The following is a 24452-nucleotide window of genomic DNA, read 5'->3' as shown; positions in this document are numbered from 1 at the left end:
TTTATCTGGTGCTTCTTGAGATTCCTGTTGGTTTACTTTGCTGCCAGGCTCATATCCTGCCTTGCACCCTTTCTACCACTGTTTCTTCTACACGTTTCATGTATTTAAAATGCGCTTTGAATGTGTATTTAATTTTTTTTCCTGCTTTCAGTCATAAACAACAAATGTTTGCTGCCTTGTCTTGTTGAAGCTTGTTTTAGACCAGATGTTGAGTCTCTATTCAGCTGAGCTTCTCTGGTTTTGAGTGGTTCCCATCACTAGATCCTGTTGTGCATTCTGCAAATTCTAAATATTTTACTGTGCTCATTTCTTACTTATGTGAATATTTTAACTTTGGTTCCTAAGTCACTCATGCCCATATTAATACTGCATCCTTTCCACTTGGCAACTCTTCTGTGTAAGGTACAGTTGTGAGGTGACAATTTAAAGTAGCTCTGACTACTTTGCTGTTCTTTGGGGCAGTTGGTAATGCACAGCAACAGGTTCAGGCTGTCTGTTGCAGTGATGTAGTCAAATCTCATAGCAAGGGAAAAGGGGAGACCTTATTGCTGCCTACAACTACCTGAGGGGAGGTTGTAGCCAGGTGGGGGTTGGTCTCTTCTCCCAGGCAACCTGTGGCAGAACAAGAGGACACAGTCTTAAGCTGCACCAGGGGAGGTTTAGGCTGGATGTTAGGAAGAAGTTCTTCCCAGAAAGAGTGATTGGCCATTGGAATGTGCTGCCTAGGGAGGTGGTGGAGTCACCATCACTGGAGGTGTGTAGGAAGAGACTGGATGGGGTGCTTGGTGCCATGGTTTAGTTGATTAGATGGTGTTGGGTGATAGGTTGGACTCGATGATCTCAAAAGTCTTTTCCAACCTGGTTAATTCTATTCTATTCTAAATATTTTAGTTAGTTTCAAGTTTCTGTAGAAGAAATCCATTTCCAACATATATCAATACCACATGCTTACATAGTGGGCAGTAGATCTTCTAGATGAACATTTCCAGGAACTTATTTTGACTAGTGGTATAGTTTCTGTTTGTCATCTATCAAACAAGGTGCACTGTCACAGGATTGGAGACTATCAATTAAAAATTTAAAGTAGGAGGGAGGTGGTGGAGTCACCATCTCTGGGGGTGTTTAGGAAGAGACTGAATGGGGCACTTGGTGCCTTGGTTTAGTTGATTAGACAGTGTTGGGTGATAGATTGGACTCGATGATCTCAAAGGTGTGTTCCAACCTGGTTAATTCTATTCTAAATGGTACATTTTAATTTTTTTTTTTTCTCTAAAGTCAGGACACTTATCCCAAAGGGTTTCACAGATAATGTTGTTGGTGGGGTGTTTTTTGTTGGTTTTCTTTGTGTGTGTGGGTTTTTTTCTCCCCACTATGAACCTACTGAGAGTCGAACAACTGCCATTTGTAACTTGTTCCCAGCATTGCTGATTCTGGATAATTACTCTTCACAAACTGGTTTGTCGCCAGTGTTGACACACCAGCCTGAAGTCCCACTAATATTTGCATTGTCCTCTTCCTTTTACTTTCCTTAAGAGTCTTGATCCTCCTGCTGTGTTATCTGGCCTGGGATTTATCATGTCATGAAGGATTTCATAATTTTCAATCTACTTAAGCCTGAGCAGGCACAGAGTTAATCCAGTGGAAAACAGACTATGTTGCAAACTGTGCTTGCTGTCCAAGAATGTTGCCCACCAAATTAGTGGTAGGAGACACTGAAGCATCTTTGCTACTGACCTGCAGTCTCTCCCTACATGGCTTAATTTGTGTGTGCTTTCATATCTTTTTTTAAATGAAGCTGTATTTGTTTTTTAGATAGCCAAGAAAAATTGTCAGAGTTATGTAAGTCAGGGCATGTAACTTAGTCCTCTTGTTGTAACAGGCTTTCAAGGTTGGCCATGTAATGGAACTGTAACTCTGCCTCATGCAGAACATATTAGTTATTTCATAATGCTGGGGTTTTTCAGCAGGTATATTTAGCTCTGTCATGTGTAACACTTAGTCTTCATGCATATGAAAACAACAGTGAGGTGCTTGTTTGCCTTTCCTTTTTTTAAGGATTGTTCAGGTATATACTTAGCTGCATTTTCAACAATGTTTTTAACTGGACTGTGGTTGGGAGTCTTCACAAACAACTATAAGTGCAAAATGCATGTGAAAATGAAATGTGAATTTACCTGGTAGACCCTTTTCTGACATCTCTTGAAATTGCCATCCTTAAGTCACTGCCCTTCACGACAAGGCTTTAATTTTCTCTCAATTCCTTCTCTAAACTTTGTTGAGCAGACCTCAATGTATCTTAACATCAAAGATTTAATAAGATGTTTACTGGTGTCACTTAAAAAAATTGTCTGCATCTTTAATGTAACAACATGAAGTATGGCTGTCTAAATTAAACCCCAGTGGTAGCTTGCCCTTTGTTGACTAAATATATGTAGGCATTCTTTTTTTCCCCTCCCCAGAATTAGCTAGTAAGATGTTTGTTTCAAACACATAGCTTTCTGTTGTCAAAGTTTTCAGCAGGTGCAAAAATGAAGCGCAGAAAATGTTGCTGAAAAAACCCAAGCCTTTCTTCAACTTCAGCAGATGTAGAGTGGGAAGAGTCAAGTAAATGAGAAATTGGTGTGATGAAATGGAATTGATGCCACATTTCAAATTTGACATCATTGGTTTGGGTCTGAAGTGAAAACAAATGAAAACAGCAGTCATGAAGTGAAAGCTACTGCCCCCAAGCCTACAAAGGTTTCTGAATTATCTTAGTAAAGATTTGTGGGGTTCTTTGTTTGTTTAAAGGGAGGGATTTTGAAGTCTTGACAAGCTTTCCTCCTCCCTTCTATTGCCTTCTGCACTTTACTCACTTGTTTTCATGAATAACAAAAAGACACTCCTACCACAGAACGCTAAGGCTTGCTCAATTTTTTCTTATATTTGCTTTCTTCTGCATATTAATGACATTGAAATGTGGTTTTATGCACCAGTGAGTACAATAGGTTTGACTGTTGACACTGGTTGCCAGGAATACACTTGATTGCTGCTTTGGGAGAGGGGATGCACACACAGAGTGATGGAGGAGCACCACCTTTACATTTCCACCTGCCTAGCTGCTAGAAAAACATCCCAGCTTGGATTAATAAATGCAGGAAAGATCAGTTATGTTAACAACCTAAGAAAAATCAAATAATGAAGCTGCTGGTGTTGAGTGAGTGAGTGAATTTGCAGTTATGTTAACAACCTAAGAAAAATCAAATAATGAAGTTGCTGGTGTTGAGTGAGTGAATTTGTTTGTTTGTTTTTTACTGGCTTTTCACAACTGGTTTGTGAGAGGTAGAAAGTATTGTGGCTGCATGACACCTGCAACTCGGTGCAGAGTCTGAATTCCGAAGTATTTTACAACTTCTTAAATCACTGTTTGTGATTATCTGCTGATCCAGTGGGTAGACACTTTACACGTCAGAGCTTGCCCAAGCTGATCCTGCAGGCCTGTGGGAAAATACTTAAAAGATTGCGTCAGAGATCCAACATTGCAACTTAAAAATAGACATTTGCTCTTCAGAAGGAATTTGCTACTCTTCCAGATTCGTTACTCACTGAGTCATGCTCTTACACACAGTTACGGTGACCTCATTGTTAACTGGATACACTTGAAGCTGTTCAAATAATTTGCATTAATTTTAGGTCTGTCAGATGCAAAAAAAAAAACCCCACCCCATGAATACATATATCTGTATTTCTGCATGTACCTTTCTTTTAAACCCAACAAGCTATTGCTGAGAACACATCATGTTTGTCATTAAAGTAGGCGGAATTACTGTACATAGAGAGTTGTGCCCAGCCTCTTAAATTAATGTGTAAAAGCTAGGTATGAAGCTCTAAACTCTAAGCAAATCCAATCTCTTTTTTTCTTTGTTTTTAAGGCTTAACAGGTAAGCCTTTTATTTCAAATGTTTATTTCCTCTAGCTCTGCTTGCATTTCTGAAATGTAATCATCTGTGTAAATAGGTTTACCGTTTGCATATCGTGTGTTGCCTTTTTGGTGGTCACTAAAAACGATTCAAAGCAGCACTCAGGTGTCTGTCATCCAGATAATTTTCATATCTCTTAATTGTTAATTTACTGCCTGAAAGTAATCCGTGGTATAAAGCCAGACCCGTGGTGTTTTAAACTTCTTGTCAGGTAAAGGCTTTGCACTCCTGTTTCACAGGTTGAACTGTCAGGAGAAAAATCAATAAATAAGATTTCTTTGGAGAATCTATGAAAGCTTCACCTGAATTTAAAAAACAAACCATTGATCATGTTTTACATCTGACTGATGGTATGATGATCCTGTAATGCTTCATTTTCTGTGGATAACTGTATGCTAGCAGTAGCTTTTTTCCAGATTATCCCTGAATCCATCTGATTTTATTAATGCCTGTGTGGAAGGTATTGTCTGGGGCTGTGCAATAAAGAATTGATGTTTTGGTTTTCTTGTGTGCCTATAGGTGAGTTGTGTAACCTCATAACGCTGGATGTAGCGCACAATCAGCTTGAACATCTTCCAGAAGAGATAGGAAGCTGCATGCAGATCACCAACCTTGACTTGCAGCACAATGAGCTCTTGGACCTGCCAGAAACCATAGGTATGTGAAAAGGCTGGAGAAGCAAAAATAAATGATGATTTCAAAGGGTTCCATAAAAGGAACAAAATTTAGAGTGAATATTTGGTTGGTGACTGTAGAATGACTGGTTTTCTGTTCAAGGCAGCTTCATCCTTGAGAGTAAAAGCAAGTTATGTGTATTACTTTAGATGTAGTTTCTAGGTCTCTGAATGACATTATTAATTCTAGCTGTGCTGCAGGGTGCAGCAGCAGCATCTGAGAATGGGAGTTACAAGGAAAAAGATCATCAATTCTAACTCTGACTTAACATGTCCTGTAGTTAGGAGTTAAAGTCTACAGATTGTCTGCCCATTCTGTGATGAAGGTGAGCATATAAAGGAACAAAAGGCTAAAAGGCTCATGTTTGAGGTGTAAGACTTAGGCAGATAATTTTAATGAATATCTTTGGCTAAATGAAAATAGAATCCCAAAGGTACCTATTTTAGATGAATGATATGTATTTTATGTTCTTTGGGAGAATGACTTGGTGCCATGGTCTAGTCATGGGGTCTGTGTTGATAGGTTGGACTCGATGATCCTCGAGGTCCTTTCCATTTCCAACCTAAGTGATACTGTGATACTGTGACTGAAAAAGCCTAAATTTTTATGCTCCAATGCCACTTAAATTGGGAATAAAGGACTGAAATAAAGACAGTCTTGCTCGATTTCAACCTCTCATCCTATAGGATGAAATAACAAAACATGACTTTTCCTAATTAATTAAATCAGTTTTAAACAGATGGCAGAGGGGGATGTATGTTGTGTTTTAAAAAGACAAAAAAGAAGGCCATCATGATTCTAAGCTCTTATTTGTCACCAGAAACTACTCAGAAGAACAAATGTTATCACTTAAACAGTATTTATATTGAGCATGCCATTAATGTACTTTAACATGTAGTAAAGTGAATGAGCACAAACCATAGGAACCATTTAACAACACTTCAGCTTTTCTTCTAGCAGTAAATTGATTGTGGAGCTACTGTGGCTTTCTGTTGAGGAAGTTTGACCTGAACAGAGTTTACATTGATGAAATATCCACTGGAGCTAAACTTCCTTCCTGAATTGATGATATTTTTAGACTTGGGACCCCGTTCCATTTGGAATTTGCAGCTAACTTACACAATTCATAAGCACAACCTTGTAGCTGTTTTGTAAATTTTGTTGAAGGTTGTTTTAAATTAAACTTGTGTAATGTACATGTCATATGTAGGAAGCAAGTTCTCTGGATAAACTGCTGATTAGGGGAAAAATTCTCTAAGCAAGGGTGAGGTTTCCATTATCAGGGCTATATAGACCTCTACTGATTCTTATGCAGAATAGTGGCACCAATTGCTAGTGACTGGCAGTCACTGAGTTTCTCAGAGGTCCACAAAAGTCTTATGATATTCTGCAAGACTGGGCTTACAGGGAAAAGTCATTGGGTAGGAGAAGCACAAAGTTACTTAAACAGCTGTGTCATTTCTGATGGATAGGAAATTGCTGACTATGCAGTCAAGATAGTTTGGTACTCATCTGTTTCTGCAGAAAGTTATTGTAAGATTACGTGGTTTGCATTGAGTCAGGTTTGTACCTGGTTGGACTGGATTTCTGTTTTGTTTATCTATTGCATTGTTTCTACAGTTTCTAGAAATGGATATAGCTATCTTCTTGCATGCTTATCTGAGCTGGACATCAGTGCTGTGTAGCTCAACAAACCACCAAGGACAGATGAATTAACAGAGAGAATTGTGCTGTCACGTCTTTAACCTTACCCTGGTTCAGTTTTTGCTCCACTAGAAAACACGTGTTGTTTGTATTGACCAGTCTGCAGTAGCTGAGCCCTTCTGTTTAGAGCAAAAACTTAAAATCAGAAATCAGTATTTGTGCCATGTGTAGTTCGCAGGCAGCCAGAATTGAATACTTAAGGGAAAAACTTTAATCTCAATCTTAAATGATAATGATCAACCTATATTTAATGCATGTTACAGGAGAGGCAGCTGTGCCAGTTTAGCAACCTTGACTTTATTTCTTAGTCATCAGAGTTTTGGTTCAACATAAAAGCAAGTTGTGGCTTGATTTTTAGATTACAGCTTGCTTTGTGGTTAGGATTGTTCAGCAAGAGACTTTGAGTACTCGGAAAAGCCCAGCGGGTAAATGGCGCGTGGCGGCCTGGCATGCGTCGCTCAGCATGGCTGCTGGACAGCCCTTCCAGCCTCCCTGTCTCACTCCCAGTTTTGTCTCTTTCCCTGCTCACAGATACCTTATCTCCTGTTTGGTACAACTGACTTTCCTTGTAACATCTTCACGCTGCTAGGTTTCACTGCACTCGGTGTGAAAGTGCTCTTAAACGTTTCCCGGTTCAGCCAAACTGGTGGGGGTCGCAGACCTGGTACAAAAAAGGCCAAGCACGTTTGCTCACTATAAATATTTAATGTACTGGGAGCCTCCTGTTATGAAACAGACTTTCCATTACTGCCAGGTCTGTACCCTCCTCCCCCATCAACACCATTTTGATGGAGGCCTGTTGTTTTGCTTGGGAGGGGTGTTTTTGTCAAGCTGAATTGAAAACCAACAGCCCCCTTCCATTTCTGTTTCTCCCACCCCTCAAAAAGACCCATTCCCTCTGCTCCTCTTCTCCCTACCCACCCCAGTACAGCAACAAAACAAACCCAAAGCAGAACAAACCAAGCCACCCTGCCCCCACAAGCAAACAAAACCGTAAAAAAGGGCAACAAAAAACCCCTCCACCCCAAACCAAGCAACCAAAATAAAACAACCCCAGCCAACCAAGCCATGCAAAATGCTGCTTAAATTCACTGCTGGGCTATCTAACCAAGTTTTAGCTTCACCACAGAAAGACTTCCAAGTCTGGTAACTTAAAAATAAAAAGGAAAAAAAATAGAAAAAGAAAGAAAGAAAAAAAGAGAGAAGAAAAGCAAAGCTTTTTTTCCATAGCTGGATCTTGCTGAAATGGGACAGAGCTGTGAGGGGAGAAGGGATGTTGGAGGGTGACATGCAGGGGAGTGACAGGGGAGGGATTATGCATCAGCAATGATACCAAGCAGAGCCAATATACCCACTCTGTAAAAAGGCAAAGTTCTTCTTTCAACCAGCACTTTATAAGCACACTTTCATGCAGTAACAAATGTTGGTTCTAGATACTGGTTGTCAGGAAGTGATCTAATGCCTTGCTTTAGAGATATTGGCTTAATACATTCATATCTGTATTTCTGTTGATTGAATACTGTGGAGTACTTTGTATGTTAGATCACTTCCTGTAAGAAAAATGAGCTTTGTAGAACAGCTTAGCACATTCCAACAGTCTTGAGTCTAGAATCAAAATTGTGGTGAGGTCTTAGTTGCTTACTGGTTTAATTCACAGAATCACAGAATCACCAAGGTTGGAAGAGACCTCAGAGATCATCAAATCCAACCTGTCACCACACACCTCATGACTAAACCATGGCACCAAGTACCACATCCAATCCCCACTTGAACACCTCCAGGGATGGGGACCCCACCACCTCCCTGGGCAGCCCATTCCAATGGCGAACGATTCTCTCTGTGAATAACTTTCCCCTCACCTCCTGCCTAAACTTCCCCTGACACAGCTTCAGACTGTGTCCTCTTGTTCTTTATTGCAGGGCTTTCCCCCCCCACCTCCATAATTTTTAAAAAATTATTATCTACTTTTATTTCCACAATGTCTTATCTCTGTAGACTTAGCTGGCACACTAAGATATCCAAAAGATACATATATAAAAGGTGAAGAACATACTGTTTGTATTGAAATTAATAACTGGGCTTTGGGGATGGAGAGAAAGCAAATTTAGGGTGGAGCAGAGTGTTTCTTTTGGACTTCAAGCCAGTTGAGAAAATGCTGCTCTGCAAATACCACATTGTGGTGTTTGAACTTTTAATTTTAGCATTCTGTACAAATCTGTTCACAATTTATTATTTAAAAGCACAGAAACAGTCACTTGAGAAAGAAATGCAGCAGAAACAGAGTTGTAGCCTTGTAAATATCAGATTCTTCATCTGCTTTGTAATTGTCTGCTTTTGGATGTACACTACGTGTGCAGTTTGGTTATAGGCAAAATGTGACATATTCATGGACATTTAAGGCAACAGACATTTTAATAAGAAAAAGAATAGTCAGTTGTAAATGTTCCAAAGTGATGCTTTAAAAGCACAAAAAATTCTGTCACTGGACACACTTTGCAGTGCCTGATGCGGCACTGTTCATAAGAGATCATTAGGAAGATGAGAGGCACATGCAAGGCCCCATGCTACACTCCTGCCCTTCACTGTGACTGATTAGCTTGGAAGCTGACATCACAGCTCTCAGGAAAGCAAGTATTGTATGGAGTAGCTTTGCTGTTTTTGCTGGTTGAAATTGTGCTACAAACTAGGCTGCTAACCTGTTCAGATCCAGTGTTACCTCTGAGAGCACTGTTGTGCTTTAAAAACCTACAGCTGATAAAATGCGAAGCGTCTTGGCCAGAACCGACCGTATGTAACTGGTACAGCCCAGGCTAGGCAAATTGTGGTTGAGAGCTTTCAGTCCCTAGAAGTCCCAGTGAAGATACTTCTGTAGAATGGTTTAGAAGCTTTAGCAAAAGCTGGAGAAGTCTTATTCTGAGCCATATGACACGTGTGTTGGTCCTGAGAGAGCCAGCAGAGTGCTTGCAGCTCCCTCAGTGCGCAGCTGTGATGTTCGTTATGTGACTGATGGCTTTGATGTTGCCAATTACTTGCCATTCTAATGGAGCAAAGTGCACAGGCTCCTGCTCCAGCTTTAATGGCAGTATTTATATTCTTAAAATTTAAGCACATGACCTGGTGCTTTTGTCTGTGAACATTTAGTACTTTGCAGGATCAAGCCTGTTTCGACAGGCTGACTTTGGGAGATCTGATCAGTGTCCAGTGCTTTGTCTAAGATTTTGTTCTTGGACGGTGCTGTTAATGAAACATTTTTAACTAGCTTCTGCTAGCATCAGGCAATTGTAATAAGCTCAGCCTTTTCTTTATCTGGTAGGAAGAAGTAGCTCCCACTCTTTTGTTCTCATCCCTTTGTTGGTTCTCCTGGTGTTCTCATGAAGGGAATGAAGCTTCTGTTTCTTTTTGGCTTTAATTCTAGACTTAGTAAATATCAAGCAGTAAAATTGGCTAGAAAATAGTGAGTGGCAGGAGAGGGTAAGTGGGAAGTGACTGCTCACTGCCTCCTCCAAGAGCAGAACGAGAGGGTTGAGGTAAAATCGAGGTGTCAACCTCACACCAGTAAAAAGCAGACTGTACTGCTTGCGATGGGTGGAGAGCGCTTGGGTGTCAGTGTTCGCACAGGTTGCTGTGGATGCTAAAAGCTCACAGGGCAATGTGACAATTATGCAGAAGAAAAATGTATCAGATGCTTCTAAATTTGGGAGGTGGCTGAGCCACACGCTGTTGAATTTTCCCTTGGCTCTTGGGGAAGTTTCAGAATGTGCTTACACGTTTTCTTCGGTTCACCTCTTAGTAGCTGCTTTGGGGCATTTATTTTTTTCTGGAGAGAAGATACCAGGTGGAGCTCTGTTCAGCATGCAGTGATTCTCACGTTCCTTCGTGAGCTAACATTATAAATGTATTTCATATAGTAGGACAGACTTAAAGAATTAAACACATCTATCACTGGGGAAAGAGTAACGTTTCTTCTTTGTTGCCAGTTAGGTATAAACCGTGCTTGTAATGTGATTTACATTGCTGTGAAAGTAAAGATTATATTACCAAGTTTTAAGTGCTCGCTTGAAAGGGAAAATAAGGCTCCCAATCAAAATGATAAATGAAATCAGTTTTAGTTGCTTTGTGTTGCTGATTTTTAGTAAAATGCAACACTTGCATTGATAGCCCCAAATAAGTCCCAGGTGTTACTTTTGACTCTGGGTTTTGGGTCTTTTTTTGTGTAATTTTCATCCCTTTTTAAAGATTTTGATTGTTTTGGTTTACTAAATCTCAAATGCAAGCAGATACTCTTTTTTTTCTTCAAAGGCTAGGCTAGCTTCTGTTGGTTTATTACTTCTGAGTTAATTGATATGTATTTATGAAAATATTTTTAAATGGTATATTTTGCATGGATATTCTTCCTGGTAAGACTAGGATGGGGACAGTTTCATGGTAGTGAATGTACATAGCATCACACAGCAATTCGATTCAGAGACCTGTATGTATAGATACAACTGCAGCTCAGCATTTTCCCAGATGATTTGTATACTGCAGAAAGAAGGAGCCAATAATCTTATTGTCTTCATGTAAGAAGCAGGCACAAAGGCAGAGTGATTCAAAGGAACACATCGGAGTCGAGGCAAGCAGGTCTGTTAGTTACATGCATTTTGCTGAATGCATGTTAAATAAAGTTGAGTTTTCACAGCTTACACAGTTCTAGACACATGTTTGTAAGAGTTTGTGCTCTCTAGGCTTATACAGGCATTGTGTGTGGTGCATGTCAGATACTTGAGTCTCCGTCACTCAGGTTTTGCCAGCATCTTGCATGCTTCTTTCACATGTGCAGCTGAAAAATAAATACCTACTGACACAGTCACACTTTAGCTTTAATCTTGAAATAATGAGGGAAGGCCTGTCTTCAGTTGGTACTCCTAGACTGAAAATAGATTTCTCTTTATCTTGAAATGGCATTTAAACCAGTAAGAGTGGTAGAGATGAATTTTTAATTAGTGTTAAATAGCTTTCTAATAGGTAATCCCTTTATGAGCATTCCTGGACTTTGTGGAAGGAGTATAATGCACCTTGGTTTGAGCAGGACGAAAAATGATAGACCCTGCTGACCTCTGTAATTTGTGAGCTTGAGTCTGCCTCCTGCATTGGCTTTGGTATATCAGGAGGCACTGGTGGCAGAAAAGGAAAATTCAAATACTCTAAAAACATCTCTGAACTGTTAAACCATTAAAATGCCAAGTGTGTATGTTAAGTTGTGTGCTGTGTTCAACGATACCTTTGTATTTGGAAGAGTGAAATTACATTTCATGTTTTGGCTTTGACAGTTGGTTGCAATGATCAGGAAAGATTCTCTTTGCTCCTCCTCTGCAGTTTTCCTGAGTGGTTGCCCTCCCACTGCCATTATCTTTTTGTCCCCATTCCAAATTTTCCTAAGACATCAGCCTTTAGCCAGAGCGAATAAAACATTAGGGATGTTGTAGCCCTGCAGGTTGTGGAAAGGATTTGACCTTCCTTGGGTGATTGATGATGTGAGTTTACATCAATACAAATCTGTAGGCTTTGGTAGCAAGGAAGTGCCCCCAGGTCAGATGAGTGTCTTGTTCTACTTTCCTCTGCAACGTGCTTGCTGATACAACCTTCATGACGAAGGACCAGTTGTTATACGCTGGCACGGTACTGGATGTTGGCAGACATCATCTTTGCTAGTGGAGGACAACAGCTGAAGGTTAAAAAGATATATCTGAAGCCTTTCATTTTAATCTACAACTATCATGGGAAATGGTTTGCTTTCTGATAAGAGATTAGATTAAACATGTCAGCAGCTTCTTTCCCCTAAAGTCTCTTGAAACTCTTCAGCAGTTGTTAGGGAGTTTGACAAACATCTGGGAAATGTATGATGTGGTAAGTACAAAATGGGACACAAGCATCTTCTGACTTACAGCTGTTTTAGGCTAGGACCTGTTGACACACATCACCACAGTGTTTAATCTCTATCTGTAGCTGCCCATCTCCAGTTTGTCTAGTCTCCCTTATACAATTTTCAACTCCATTAAGGCCCTGAGGACCCACCTGCTTTGTAAGATGCTCACTGAATCTCATCTAGAGTGACTGTTCATGCCAAAAGTTGAACTAAAACAAATGTTCAGTAACTTTCTTAGGCTGCCCATGTGTCTCAGTCAGGCTTTAGTATCGTGTTTTCAGAAGTACCAATGGATAGGGCAGCTGAGTTTACAAGGCATTTTGTAATGGGCTCCCAAAGAAAACAAATTGGAAGGGGTTTTGCATGATGCTTTTTCCTGGTAGTAAGCTGCTTTTCAGTTGTGGTTATCAAACTGTCACGTTCATGAACGTCTAGTGTTGCATTTTGTGAGAGGGGTTGTTTTAGAGGAACCACTGAGGTATGTTTTCAGTGACAAAAGTACAGCCACAAATGATCCTAAGGACTGTGTGACTGAGTTGGTCATGCTCAATTGTTTTTTACCATGCCTGATTTCTCAGACCTCACCTGACAGCACTCAGCTGAGTCCTTAATATTGTGCCATCTCAGGAACCAGTTGCTGAACTGAGGAAGATGGAGATGAATTCAGGCACTGTAAAGCAGCTCTCAGTACGAATATCAGCTAGGTAATCCTGAACTCAGGAAGTTGTAGATGGAACTATTTTTGATTGTGTAATGTGCAAGGTGTGCTATTTAGCAACTTGTAGCAGTTTCTGTTACAAACTGAAAGTTGTCACTTGGTGGGCAGAGTTGGTGAGAAGTTCTGAGCCTGTTAGCCAGCTGTCCATTGGAGCATGGAGGCAAATATTATCATTGTATTGAGTGTTCCTCAACACGAAAAGAACCAATCCAACAAACCAAAAAAAGCTATGTTTTAACACACTGAGCAGGGGAAGCACTCTAGGGATTATCCTTTTTTGTGAAGAGACAAAGATCTGGCTTGTCCAACATGTGAAGATAAAAGCTGGTGTTTCTCACTGCGACATGTGGACTCTGATGAGGGTGAAAAGCTATCTGAGTCTTGTTGCCAGAAGAATAAATGGTGATAAATGGTCTATAAATAAATAATGTTTTGAAGTGAGAAGGTTGCCCATGCTGCCTGCATCAACTGGGTACAGGACAGCTCTTCCAAGAGCAGTGGGAAAGGTGCAGCTGATAAAACTGTAACTGAAATATTGCTGGGTTTGTTCTCGGGAATAGCTGTATTTAGTGCTGTGGTGTATGTAACAGCCATAGGGAATGTGAGACATGCAGGATGTGCCTTCTGCCTTTGCGTGCCTTTCCCATAGAAGAGAAGGATACCTAGTAGAGAAACAGTGATAAAACTCTAATGAGAAATGCTACTTATGATAAGAAATTACTGGGACCTGCTATTTATGCCTCCTTTCTGATAATGCTGTGAGATAGCCAATGTGTGTCATTCTGTCTTGGAAAATCATGGTACAGTTTGACTCTCTCTGATAGCTGCCTTGTTTCATCTTTCTGAAATGCCACATTGCTAGTAGGAAGAGAGCCATATACATACAACCTGTGCTCACAATCTGGGAACTGGCATAGAGACGTATTGCTAAGCAACAGTTGGCATCATACTGTCTGCTTAAGCTGTTCCCTGTTGCTTCTCTTTGCCTGAAAAATCCAGATCAGCATCTAACTCAAGGTTTAAGTACTGAAAACCAAGAGTAGATTGATACTTTATTTTGTGTAAAGTTTGTAATTTCTTTTGTTAGTTAAAGCATTAAATAACTGTTCAGAGAAATGCAGTCAGGTTATGCTTTGTTCAATCCTAGGACAGCAAATCTTAATTGATTGATCTTGGTGAGGTCAGTTTCCTATACAGCCAGGACCAAATAGCTACCTCTCTGTACAAAAGTACATCATTTGTATGAATGGATTTTAGGATCAAAATAGATCTTAATTATTCTCTTCATTATTCTGATAAGGTCTTAAAGTGTATATTCACTGTAGGATTATTCATTGTAGGTGAAGGTTTGTGCACTGGAGAGGAATAGTGATAGCCCTGGATTTTAAATGACTTTTGTTGTCGTTAAGGACTTTCTTTGCTGCTTCTGCAAACGCTGATTGTGTACTTGCTTGGAAAGGAAGCAAGCAAGCACTTAAAAAGTATAAAGAAAAATCCCAATGGCACATACTACAAGTTACAGTATCACAGTATAACTAAGGTTGGAAAGGACCTCGAGGATCATCAAATCCAACCTATCAACACAGACCCCATGACTAGACCATGGCACCAAGTGCCACGTCCAATCCCCTCTTGAACACCTCCAGGGACGGTGACTCCACCACCTCCCTGGGCGGTGAAGAACTTCCTCCTCACCTCCAGTCTAAACCTCCCCTGGCACAGCTTGAGACTGTGTCCCCTTGTTCTGGTGCTGGTTGCCTGGGAGAAGAGGCCAACCCCTTCCTGGCTACAACCACCTTTCAGGTAGTTGTAGAGGGCAATGAGGTCACCCCTGAGCCTCCTCTTCTCCAGGCTAAACAATCCCAGCTTCCTCAGCCTCTCCTCATAGGGCTTGTGTTCAAGGCCTCTCACCAGCCTTGTTGCTGGTTAAGCAACTCTGGGTGGTTACCTGTTGTTTCCACTTTTTTTTAGTTGTTGACAATGCTAAGTGAAATTTGTTCCTATGTTTGATAGCTAAATGTCAGATAATGAGCTGAAAGTTAATTGTCTTTTCTTTCTTGATATTCTAAAACCTGGGTAATTTTTGTTCTATCACTTTTGGTGTTTTTTTGTGGTGTTAGTTTGTGGTTTGGTTTTGTTGGGGGTTTTTTGTCATTGTTTTCTGGCTTGGGGTTTTTTGTTTGGGGGTTTTGTTTGTGTTGGGGTTTTGTTGTTGTTGGGGGGGGGGGGATGTGTGTTTAACTTTCACTTCTTTTGTGAACATCCATTTGAGTAACTACAGCAAATCATAAAACATTCACAACTGGCAGTTTTCATTAGCACTGTTCCCAACTACTCAATGATGCAGGGTCATTCTTAGAGTGTATTTTGACTAAGCTCAGGAAGAAGGTATTTTGCCACCTCCTATGTTGAGACCTTGTTAGTGTTTGTATTAATTTTCATTCTCCATTTTTTTTTGTTTCATCCTTTGCTTCCAAGAGTATTTCATACACTACATTTGCTTTGCTTCTTCTTTCACTGTGCTTCAATAACCTTTGCATAAGGATGTAAAAGATGTCTGCACAGACATTAATACAGCTTTCATTTAATGATTGGTTAGACTGTACATATTAAGCTCCCTGCATATTTTTTAATGACTCTGGTTGTTCCTGCTACCATTTGCTAAATCTTATGTTTCTTTTCTAATTCATCTTTCTGGTGCTTCAGTTTGCAGAACAAATGTGTTGTGCCATGAGTGGTTCTGATGATGCATGCAGAATAGCAAATGTTTTGAGGGAACTGATTTGATTGTGTGAATCTGTTCACAAGCTCTACTGGTGTGATGTACATGTGTGCACAGAAGTGTTCTGATCGTAGGGATGAGCCAGAAGACTAAGCAATGTTTATCATACTTCACTTTTCAGTGAAGCTCAGGGTCTTGCTATACCTGCAGGAGAGTCTAAATGCTGCAGCACTCTATAGATAGAAGACTTCATTCAGGAGTTGATAATTGAGTACTTGTTAGATGCTAAAGGTTGGAACTAAAGGGAGCTTCACATGGGAAATTTTCAAGTTGCAATGTATCAGCTGGGCTGCTGGCCTGAAGTAGTCAGAAATGCTTTTGCTACTATCCACTTGGAAGTGTTCAGGAGGAGAGATGATAGGGTGCTTGGTTGCATGGTTTAGTTGATTAGGTAGGTTGGATGATAGGTTGGACACAATGATCCTGAAGGTCTTTTCCAACCTGGTCTGGTCTATTCTATTCTATTCTATTCTAATTTTTGTGGACTTTCTCCAACCTTTTCCTTCAATGTCATTCAGAAAACTTGAAAGTTTTTTGGTTTGGTTGTTTGTTTTTCCCTATCACTTTTTATAGGCTTTATTGCTTGTGGAGTATGGTAAAGGATGTTTGGTTTTTTTTCTCCCTGTAGAGGAAACTGTTTTGCCAGGATCTGAGAGCTGTGTGATATACAGCCAAGTTCTGGGAATAGGAGTCATTGCATTGAAGGGTGCTATACGTACTTTTTAAAGTCATTTTGGGGGCATCTGAAGAATTGTAGAGTGTTTTCTGTTGGTAGAAAGACATCTATAATATAACACAAGCCTTACTTGCTTACTGTATCATGCACAGTTTAAAAAGAATACTTAGTATGCACAATCTACTTCTGCATGGTTATGTGTTGGAAAGCACTGCAGTTTGTGCTTCTCCTGGGATGATACATCCTTTTCACCATATGAAAAAATGAAAGTGCAGAATGTAAGACAACAGAAAAACCAGAAGTCAGACTTTGTTCTGTGCCTTTATGTTACTCTAATGATATATTACTACTTGTTTCCTACCTGTAGGAAATCTGTCCAGTCTAAGTCGTCTTGGCCTGAGGTACAACAGGCTATCAGCAATTCCGAAGTCTTTAGCAAAATGCAGTGAACTTGATGAGCTGAACCTGGAGAACAACAACATTTCTACTTTACCTGAGGTGAGAATTAGAGGGAGTGGACTGGGGTGGGAATGTTGTTGTAAGACTGGGACTGTTTAGTCTTAAGAAGACTGAGAGGGGACCTCATCAATGTGTATAGATACCTGAGAGGTGGGTGGCAAGTGAAGGGGGCCAGTCTCTTTTTAATGATGTGAAGTAATAAGACAAGGAACAGTGGATGCAAACTTGAACATAGAAGGTTTCACCTCAACATGAGGAGAAACTTCTTTACAATGAGGGTTACAGAGCACTGGAACAGGCTGCCCAGAGAGGTTGTGGAATCTTCTGCTCTGGAGACTTTCAAAACCTGCCTGGATGCATTCCTTTGTACAGTGTCCTAGCTCTGCTTTTGGCAGAGGGTTTGGACTTGATCTCTGGAGTTCCCTTCCAACCTCTGTGACTTAGGTGTTTTGTAGAGGGATTGGACCATGTAAAACTATTTTGTCTTGCATAACTCTGGGGAATACCCTTTGTTTTAATCTACATGTGTGGAATGTGAAATACTGTAATTTGTACATATTGGGTGTATCTAACTGGTATAGAGGAACTAATGCCATACAACTTCAGTCAAAAGTGGAAGCAATACATCTAATTGTTGGCTGTCCTGTCCCTTTTGAAAACATTAATTAAGGACCTCGGGTTCCCACCATTCAAGCCAGAAAAATGTCTCCAAGTGTTTCAGTTTCATGGAAGTGAGGCAGATGTAGAAAACCCAAAAATGGGGTATCTTTTTCCCCATCTAACTGAGGCAAGAATGACCCTCAAGAGAATTAGTGAACCTTGTAAACCTTGTCACAAGTGCATTTTAATGTGGAAAACTGTGCTGTTGGTACCAACGTGATATAATCTGGCAGTTCATTGACACACTTTCCTTCAGTTATGTAAAATAATCATTTGCATAATTTTCCAGTTTCTGGTGACCCTCTGAGGATCATGGGAAAAAGGGAAAGAGAAATCTGTTTTCTTGCTTTTCATGGCTGCTGCAGTTGATTCTCATCTTGGTCTCTCTTGTTCCAAGCTTTGTGTGGGACCTACGAAAATGTCCGTAGTTAGAAGTTCTGGAGCCACCTTGTCAGTCTCTTCAATTAGCACATTCTTTGAACAGAGTGTTTGCTAGTCTGGGGTGAAGAGCAGAAGGTCCTATTTCCCCATGCATCTGTATATTTTTCTATACTCCTTCTTTAGAGCTGTCTGAAACATACCCCTGTGGATTTGACTCCAGTTTTACAGTCCTGGACAGCTGGACCTGCTTACAGACCAGTTTTTAAATACAGCTGTTTAAAATGTTTAAACTGCTGGGTTATACTTTTAAACCTTTAAGTTTTCCTAATTTCTTGATGCTACTAAAGCAGCAGAGTGTGAGAGGCTGAGCTGCATACTGTATACTTTTGATGCTAGTAAACATTTAGAGACACATACTTGATTTGACATATTAGTGCACAGGAAGAATTGCTCTGGTGACAAAAAAAGCTGATGTGATTGATTCTTATTTTGGATATTTTTTCCATTGCTTCAGAACCTTTTGAGATGAAGGCTTCAGGACACCATATTCTGTTTATTGATACTATTATATTTATATTATTGATATATTATTATATTCTGTTTTAGTGATGGTTCAGACTGCTTTGCTGAGCTGTTATTTCCACCTAGCAACACCATCCACCCCTAACTGTAGTTTAAAATGTGTTAAAATGTTATCTAAAGAGGTATGTGGGAAACTGTACATAGAAAAAAGGAAGGAAGGAAGAGAGAGAAAGAAAGAGAGAAAGAGAAAGGAAGAAAGAAAGGAAGAAAGACAGACAACCACCCAAACTGACAACAACAAAACCAACAAACAAATAAAACAAAGAAGAATTTGGTGCTGGCCATGGTGGTGTTAGGTTGATGATTGGACTCAATCTTAGAAATACTTCTGTGATTCTACTTAGGCAAAGTACTCACAGGAGCAGAGTGGAGGAAGTAACTATTTCCCTTCAAATACATTTCTGAACTCAGCAATGATATGCTGAAAGCAGTGAAAATGCTGTTGACTGAAAGGTACTGGTCTGATTTTAAGATGAGAGCTAAGACAGCCCACCCCACCCAGATATATTAGAAAAGCAACTATGATTATAATAGCAAAAAGCTTATGTGAGGGGTGATTACTTGCTTTAAAAGATGTTCAGTCATTATGCAGAACTCCTTGTGACTGTGCTGCCTTCTTAATGTATGTTTGCCGATAATATGTTGATGCTTAAGCCACTACCTCGCAGAAGTATATAGTTTATCCTGTAATCTGTTTGAAGTAAAAGGATTCTGTGTTGTGGTACAAAGAGCTGTATTTGTTGAAGAAACTTCTGAATTTCAAAACATAGCTGAAGCTGCTGACTCAGTGCCTGATAAATATTTTATCTTAAAAGGATGGGCTGGGAGAAGACAGCACTGCCACAGCTCTTGCAGATATAAGAGTATTGTTTTCTTTTAATGTCAAAGCTCTCTTGCTTCCCTTCAAATGTGTTTAATTACTTTAGGCTATTAGAGTGTATTAGCTAACATTTTTTTTTCCCTTTTAATATGAAAGCAGACTTCAAAAATGGCATTTTGGAATGCCAAGATCCATTTGAAGCAATAAAGTGTGTTTGTAACAGAGCTGAGGGACTGCCTAACCCTAGGACAAAGAATATCTGTTAATTAATGTATAGCTAGAAGCAGTATTTCCTAATCGAAGATTATTGTAGTTAATGATTAGGTTAGATGAATACTGATTTGGAGATCCATTATTTTGTCTTCAGGGGGAATATTGCTTCACTGATACTTGTCAAGATGCCCCCAGAATTGTATTTCAGTGCTTAAAGTTTTAGCCGCGACTTGTGGGCAAGTCTCTGTTTAATCCCAGTGTATTTACAACGATGTTAAACTGTGTAGAAAAGTAGCCAAAGAAAACACCAGCAGAGAAACAGCAAAGCCACGTTCTTAAAGCTTTTACAGTGAATATAGCACTGAAATGGCACTCCAGAAATACTGACATTAAGAGTATGGTTGGCATCATTATCTTGTTAGCGCTTGTTCCTGATTGCAGATGTTGCATTATTTATAGCGTGTAGCGCCATGCATAAATCTCCAATTTCTGTAATACTTAAGAAAATAGGGCTGAATGCAAGTTGGCATAGTAATAAGCAAAGGTGATACTTCAGCAGTAATTTTGATCTCATTATTCATCCCCACAGTTCCAGCAACGTGCTTGGCACACAACGAACAGATAAACTCTGAGCTCCGTACTGCTGAGATTTTGGAATCTAATTAGCTTGTGAAGTGAAACGAGACTGGATTCGAGGGGCAGCTATCATGATCCAGTTTAACTCCAGGCCTCTTGCTTTTCATTTCTTAGGGGGAGAAAGGGAAAAAAAATAAAAAAACAACCAAACAACTGGTGGTGGAGTAATAACTGTTTAGGAATAAATTTGGAATTTCCAAATGCTTCCCTTGGGTTTGTTTTTGTGTGGCTTTTTTTGGCTGTATGTAAGGGGAAAGGGGGAAAAACAAGGTAAAGGCTGATGACTGTGAAGAGAGATTGTTGCTGATGGAAGTTTTATCAAATTTTACACTGGTTTGTGTGTTGCAACACTTACTTAGAGGATGGACTTGAGGGGGGAAAATGGTTTCAATTACACCCATGAGGGAAAAGACATGTATTCATAAATCTGTCCTAAGTTCCTGGGTGGTTTTCTTCTCTCTACAGGGTCTTTTATCCAGCCTTGTCAAACTGACTAGTTTAACACTGGCCAGGAACTGCTTCCAGTCCTATCCTGTGGGTGGCCCGTCCCAGTTCTCCACAATCTACTCTCTCAATATGGAGCACAACCGCATCAATAAAATCCCCTTCGGAATTTTCTCTAGAGCTAAAGTATTAAGCAAGCTGAACATGAAGGTGAGGCACAGAAACATGCTAGTGTGTGTAAAATCAATGAGGGGCACTGTTTGCTGCTCCACAAATTCTGGCAAATGTAATGATGCTGGGAATGAATTTATCATGCTGAAGTGGACCCTCCTGCTGTCACATACAGAAACACTTCTCTATTGGTTTACAAATGTACTCTCAAGATGCTGTTGATTTGTCTTCATTTTTGTTAGTTAAGCTTTTGTCACATTTGTGTGAGTTTGAACACTGAAAATAAGGAAGTTGGTTACAAAGCTCTTGAATGGATGCATGAGATACAAGCATATGTAGTTGCTTCTTTTTCCCCCTCCCCTGTACTGTTACAGTTTAGGTTATAAAACAAAACTATGTAAAATATGTATACTATATATATAAAATATTTCCCCCTCCTTTGTATTGTTACAGTTTAGATTATAAACAAATATATATCTCTCTATATATGTATCTATGTCTGTATCTCTCTATATATAGATACAGATATATTTTAATATACTCTTTGAACACCTAGGTTTTGAGTCTTTCCTCAGTAGTTGTAAAGCACAGAAAAAGAACCTTAAGTCTGTGCTACCTACACTGAGTAAAGAGAACTGGAGAAAAGAGCTGGTGTTTTTCTTATCAGTGGGTTTATTTCAGGTACCTAAAGTGTTTAAAAAAGAAAATGTTTGAACAGTAGCTAAGGTCTAGAATATCTTAGAATATGTTTTAGCACCAATAGATTCTCAGTTTGTGTTGAGACAGTGTTAATCACATTTGTAGCTTGGCTTGTTTGCCAGGACTTTCTATGACCTGTGGGGTTGTTGTTTTGTTTATTTGGGTTTTTTTGTAGGGGGTGTTTCTTTTTTTTTTGTTTGTTTTTTGATTTTGTGGTGTCTGGTCGAGATCAAATTTTGTATCAACATTTTAAGCAGTTAAGATGTTCAGGTTAATTTCAGATGCTTTGACTCTGAGCCATTGAGATACATTCTTTGAGGTCTTTTCCAACCTTATTGATTCTGTGATTTATTTTCCTTGTGTACTTGGGGTTATTTTTTAGCTTGCTCTTTTTATGTAGGGTTTTTGGTTGTTGTTTGTTTATTCATTTATTTTACAAACCATATACTTCTAGGATTCCAGCATTGCTGGTATCACCTTCTGTAAGTTATAGTGAGTTTTGTGTTCTCTTTCCTCCCCTCCCTCCACTGTGTGCAACCAAGAAAGGACACACACACACACACAAAGAGATTCAACTACTGGGACGTGTGAAATCTTGAGAACTATGTACTTTTAATTTTTCCACTTCAGTTCATATGAGTAATGCAAAACCAATTCTGTAGCTCTAGGTTGGGACTCCTTATTTGGAGGAACTGAACAAACATTTGGCCAATTATCGGCGTTTTATTCGGATTTAATTACAGGCTGTTTTGTTACAAAGTATTTTGTAAGCACTTTGCCTAAGCTCTCAGATGCTGTGCCAGCTTCTTGCAAGCACGGACCCTAAATCTTTGATATGTTAAATCACAGGACAATCAGCTGACCTCTCTCCCCTTGGACTTCGGGACTTGGACTAGTATGGTAGAACTGAACTTAGCGACTAATCAGCTCACGAAAATCCCAGAGGATGTATCTGGCCTTGTTTCTCTTGAGGTGAGAAGAGTATAAATGAACAGCCAAGTGAATCTCTACAAATCTGGTGCTCTCTGCTTCACGTTTAAGTAACATGTTGAAGCCATGGTTTAGTAGTCATGAGGTCTTGGGTGACAGGTTGAGCTTGATGATCTTTGAGGTTGTTTTCAACCTTAGTGATTCTATGATTCTGTGACTTGGGGGTCAAATAAAGCCACATAAGTACATGTACATATGCTTTCAAATGAGATGGTTGTTGTCAGCAGCTTTTTGAATATTGTTCTTCTTTAGGCTCTAGATGAGTGTCTCTTCACAAAGGCCTGGGTACATGCATATTTGTAACTATTTAGCATATGTTTTTCTCAACAGAAAGTTAGTGGTGTAACTCAGTTCAATTCCTGGAGAGACCAGCATGGAAACAGCAGGGAATCTGAAAACTGGAATTTTTCCAGGCAGCCTGATCTAGTTGAGGATGCCCCTGCTTACTGCAGGGGGGCTTGGACTAAGTGACCTTCAGAGGTCCCTTCCAACCCAGACCATTCTATGAATTACAGCCAGAGTTGACTCGAACCAGGCAGCTGGGTGGGAATGATTTGAGGGCCTAGAACTTGTAAGTTGAAGCCATGAACTAAATCTGTTGCATCCCCTAATCCTGTTTCCCAAGGTACAATTAGCAGAGACAGACTTAATCATGTTGAAGGGACATAAAGGTAGATGTTCAGGCAATTGGGAGGACTTCATAACTCCTGTAAGTTGGTGGGAAAAACCTGAAGTACAATAGCAAGTGGCATATTAAAGTTGCGAATTCCCAGTGTGTCTGCTGCTCTGAATAATTAATGATTCCTGTGGTTTAAGGTGATGATGACATGGCTGAGTAAGAGCTGTTCAGTGGCCCAGTTCCCTTTAAGTTAAGGGTGTGATCATTAGGATTGAGAAGTTACTAACCTCTAACAGCTGGATTTGCTGGTGGTCTGCTGGCTGCCACAGCTGGAGAGCTGCGTGGTCTGTGGAGCCCTTAGCATTATTTTTCTCTGTAATAAAAGAATCAAATACAAAGAACTGTCTGGGCAGTGTTTACACAAAAGTGAAGTTTCCCACAGCAGTGCTAAGTCAAGTGCATTGCATGTGGGTAATATTTTCTGTTCCTGCCTTTGTTTCTTGATATGTGATTAAAACATTACTATTCTTACCCTGTGTATATTGTAGTGCATAAAGGAAGGCCACCAAAATACTGCTTATGCTAATGCTTAGACTTTGGCTTTTACTCATTTTGGTTTTCACTTTGATTTTAACCTGGTTTTCTATTCTGTTCCTGCCTTTGGTGTTTCCATGTTACGTGAAGCTAGCAGGAGTTGGGGCTGGTAGAAGTTGGCTGACTCAGCTGGGAGTTGTCTAGCTAGGATGAGGGTCCACACTGGGTGCTCTTGTATATACTTATGTTAGATAGCATATACTACCATCCTAGATAATAGCTTTACTTTATCAGTAATTACATTACTACTTACTGTGTTGTTACCAGGCTTGGTTACTTGTTAGGACTGCAAGACTTCTCTGGGGGAAAAATGGTATAGTTGTGTAACCCCTGTTAACTTGCTTGTGGTATAATGAATAACTCTGTTAAACTGACATTGCAAATAGGGATGCAGTTTTTGAACCTAGTATTTCTAAGTCAACTGAGAAAGGAGATGAAAAACAAGTGGATTATGCTGTAGTAGAGGCAGTTGTGTGATAGGAGACCACTGTTACTGGTATTTTCTTCGGTGTATTTAATAAGCCAGCACTGAGGCTAAGATAGGTATTGTTAAAGTAGGGAGAAACAGAAAAAACAGAAGTCACCCCTTTGCAGCTCTGGAAGTAGTGATGATGTGGTGAAGCCCTGGAATGGGTTGTCCAGGGAGGAGGTTGAGGCCCCATCCCTGGAGGTGTTTAAGACCAGGCTGGATGAGGCTCTGGCCAGCCTGACCTAGCGTGAGGTATCCCTACCCATGGCAGCGGGGTTGGAGCTAGATGATCCTTG

General features: G+C 40.0%; 1 protein-coding gene across 4 annotated transcripts in view; it reads left to right on the top strand.

The window, feature by feature from the left end:
* Positions 1-24452, top strand: part of SHOC2 (SHOC2 leucine rich repeat scaffold protein) — an 86567-nt gene that overhangs the window by 53429 nt on the left and 8686 nt on the right. For all 4 annotated transcript variants that reach the window (XM_068139388.1, XM_068139387.1, XM_068139389.1 and 1 more), the window contains 4 exons: positions 4479-4616; positions 16787-16917; positions 20636-20824; positions 22334-22456. In XM_068139388.1, coding sequence (XP_067995489.1) covers positions 4479-4616; positions 16787-16917; positions 20636-20824; positions 22334-22456 — 581 coding nt within the window. The remainder of the gene's footprint in view (positions 1-4478; positions 4617-16786; positions 16918-20635; positions 20825-22333; positions 22457-24452) is intronic.

The sequence above is a fragment of the Melanerpes formicivorus genome, unplaced genomic scaffold (genome assembly GCF_026170545.1).
Source record: "Melanerpes formicivorus ecotype bairdi unplaced genomic scaffold, bMelFor1.0.p_v2 SCAF_6, whole genome shotgun sequence".
NCBI classification, from domain to species: Eukaryota; Metazoa; Chordata; class Aves; order Piciformes; family Picidae; genus Melanerpes; species Melanerpes formicivorus.
Note: the sequence above shows the minus strand (reverse complement) of the source record. Positions and strands in the feature narration are given on the sequence as shown.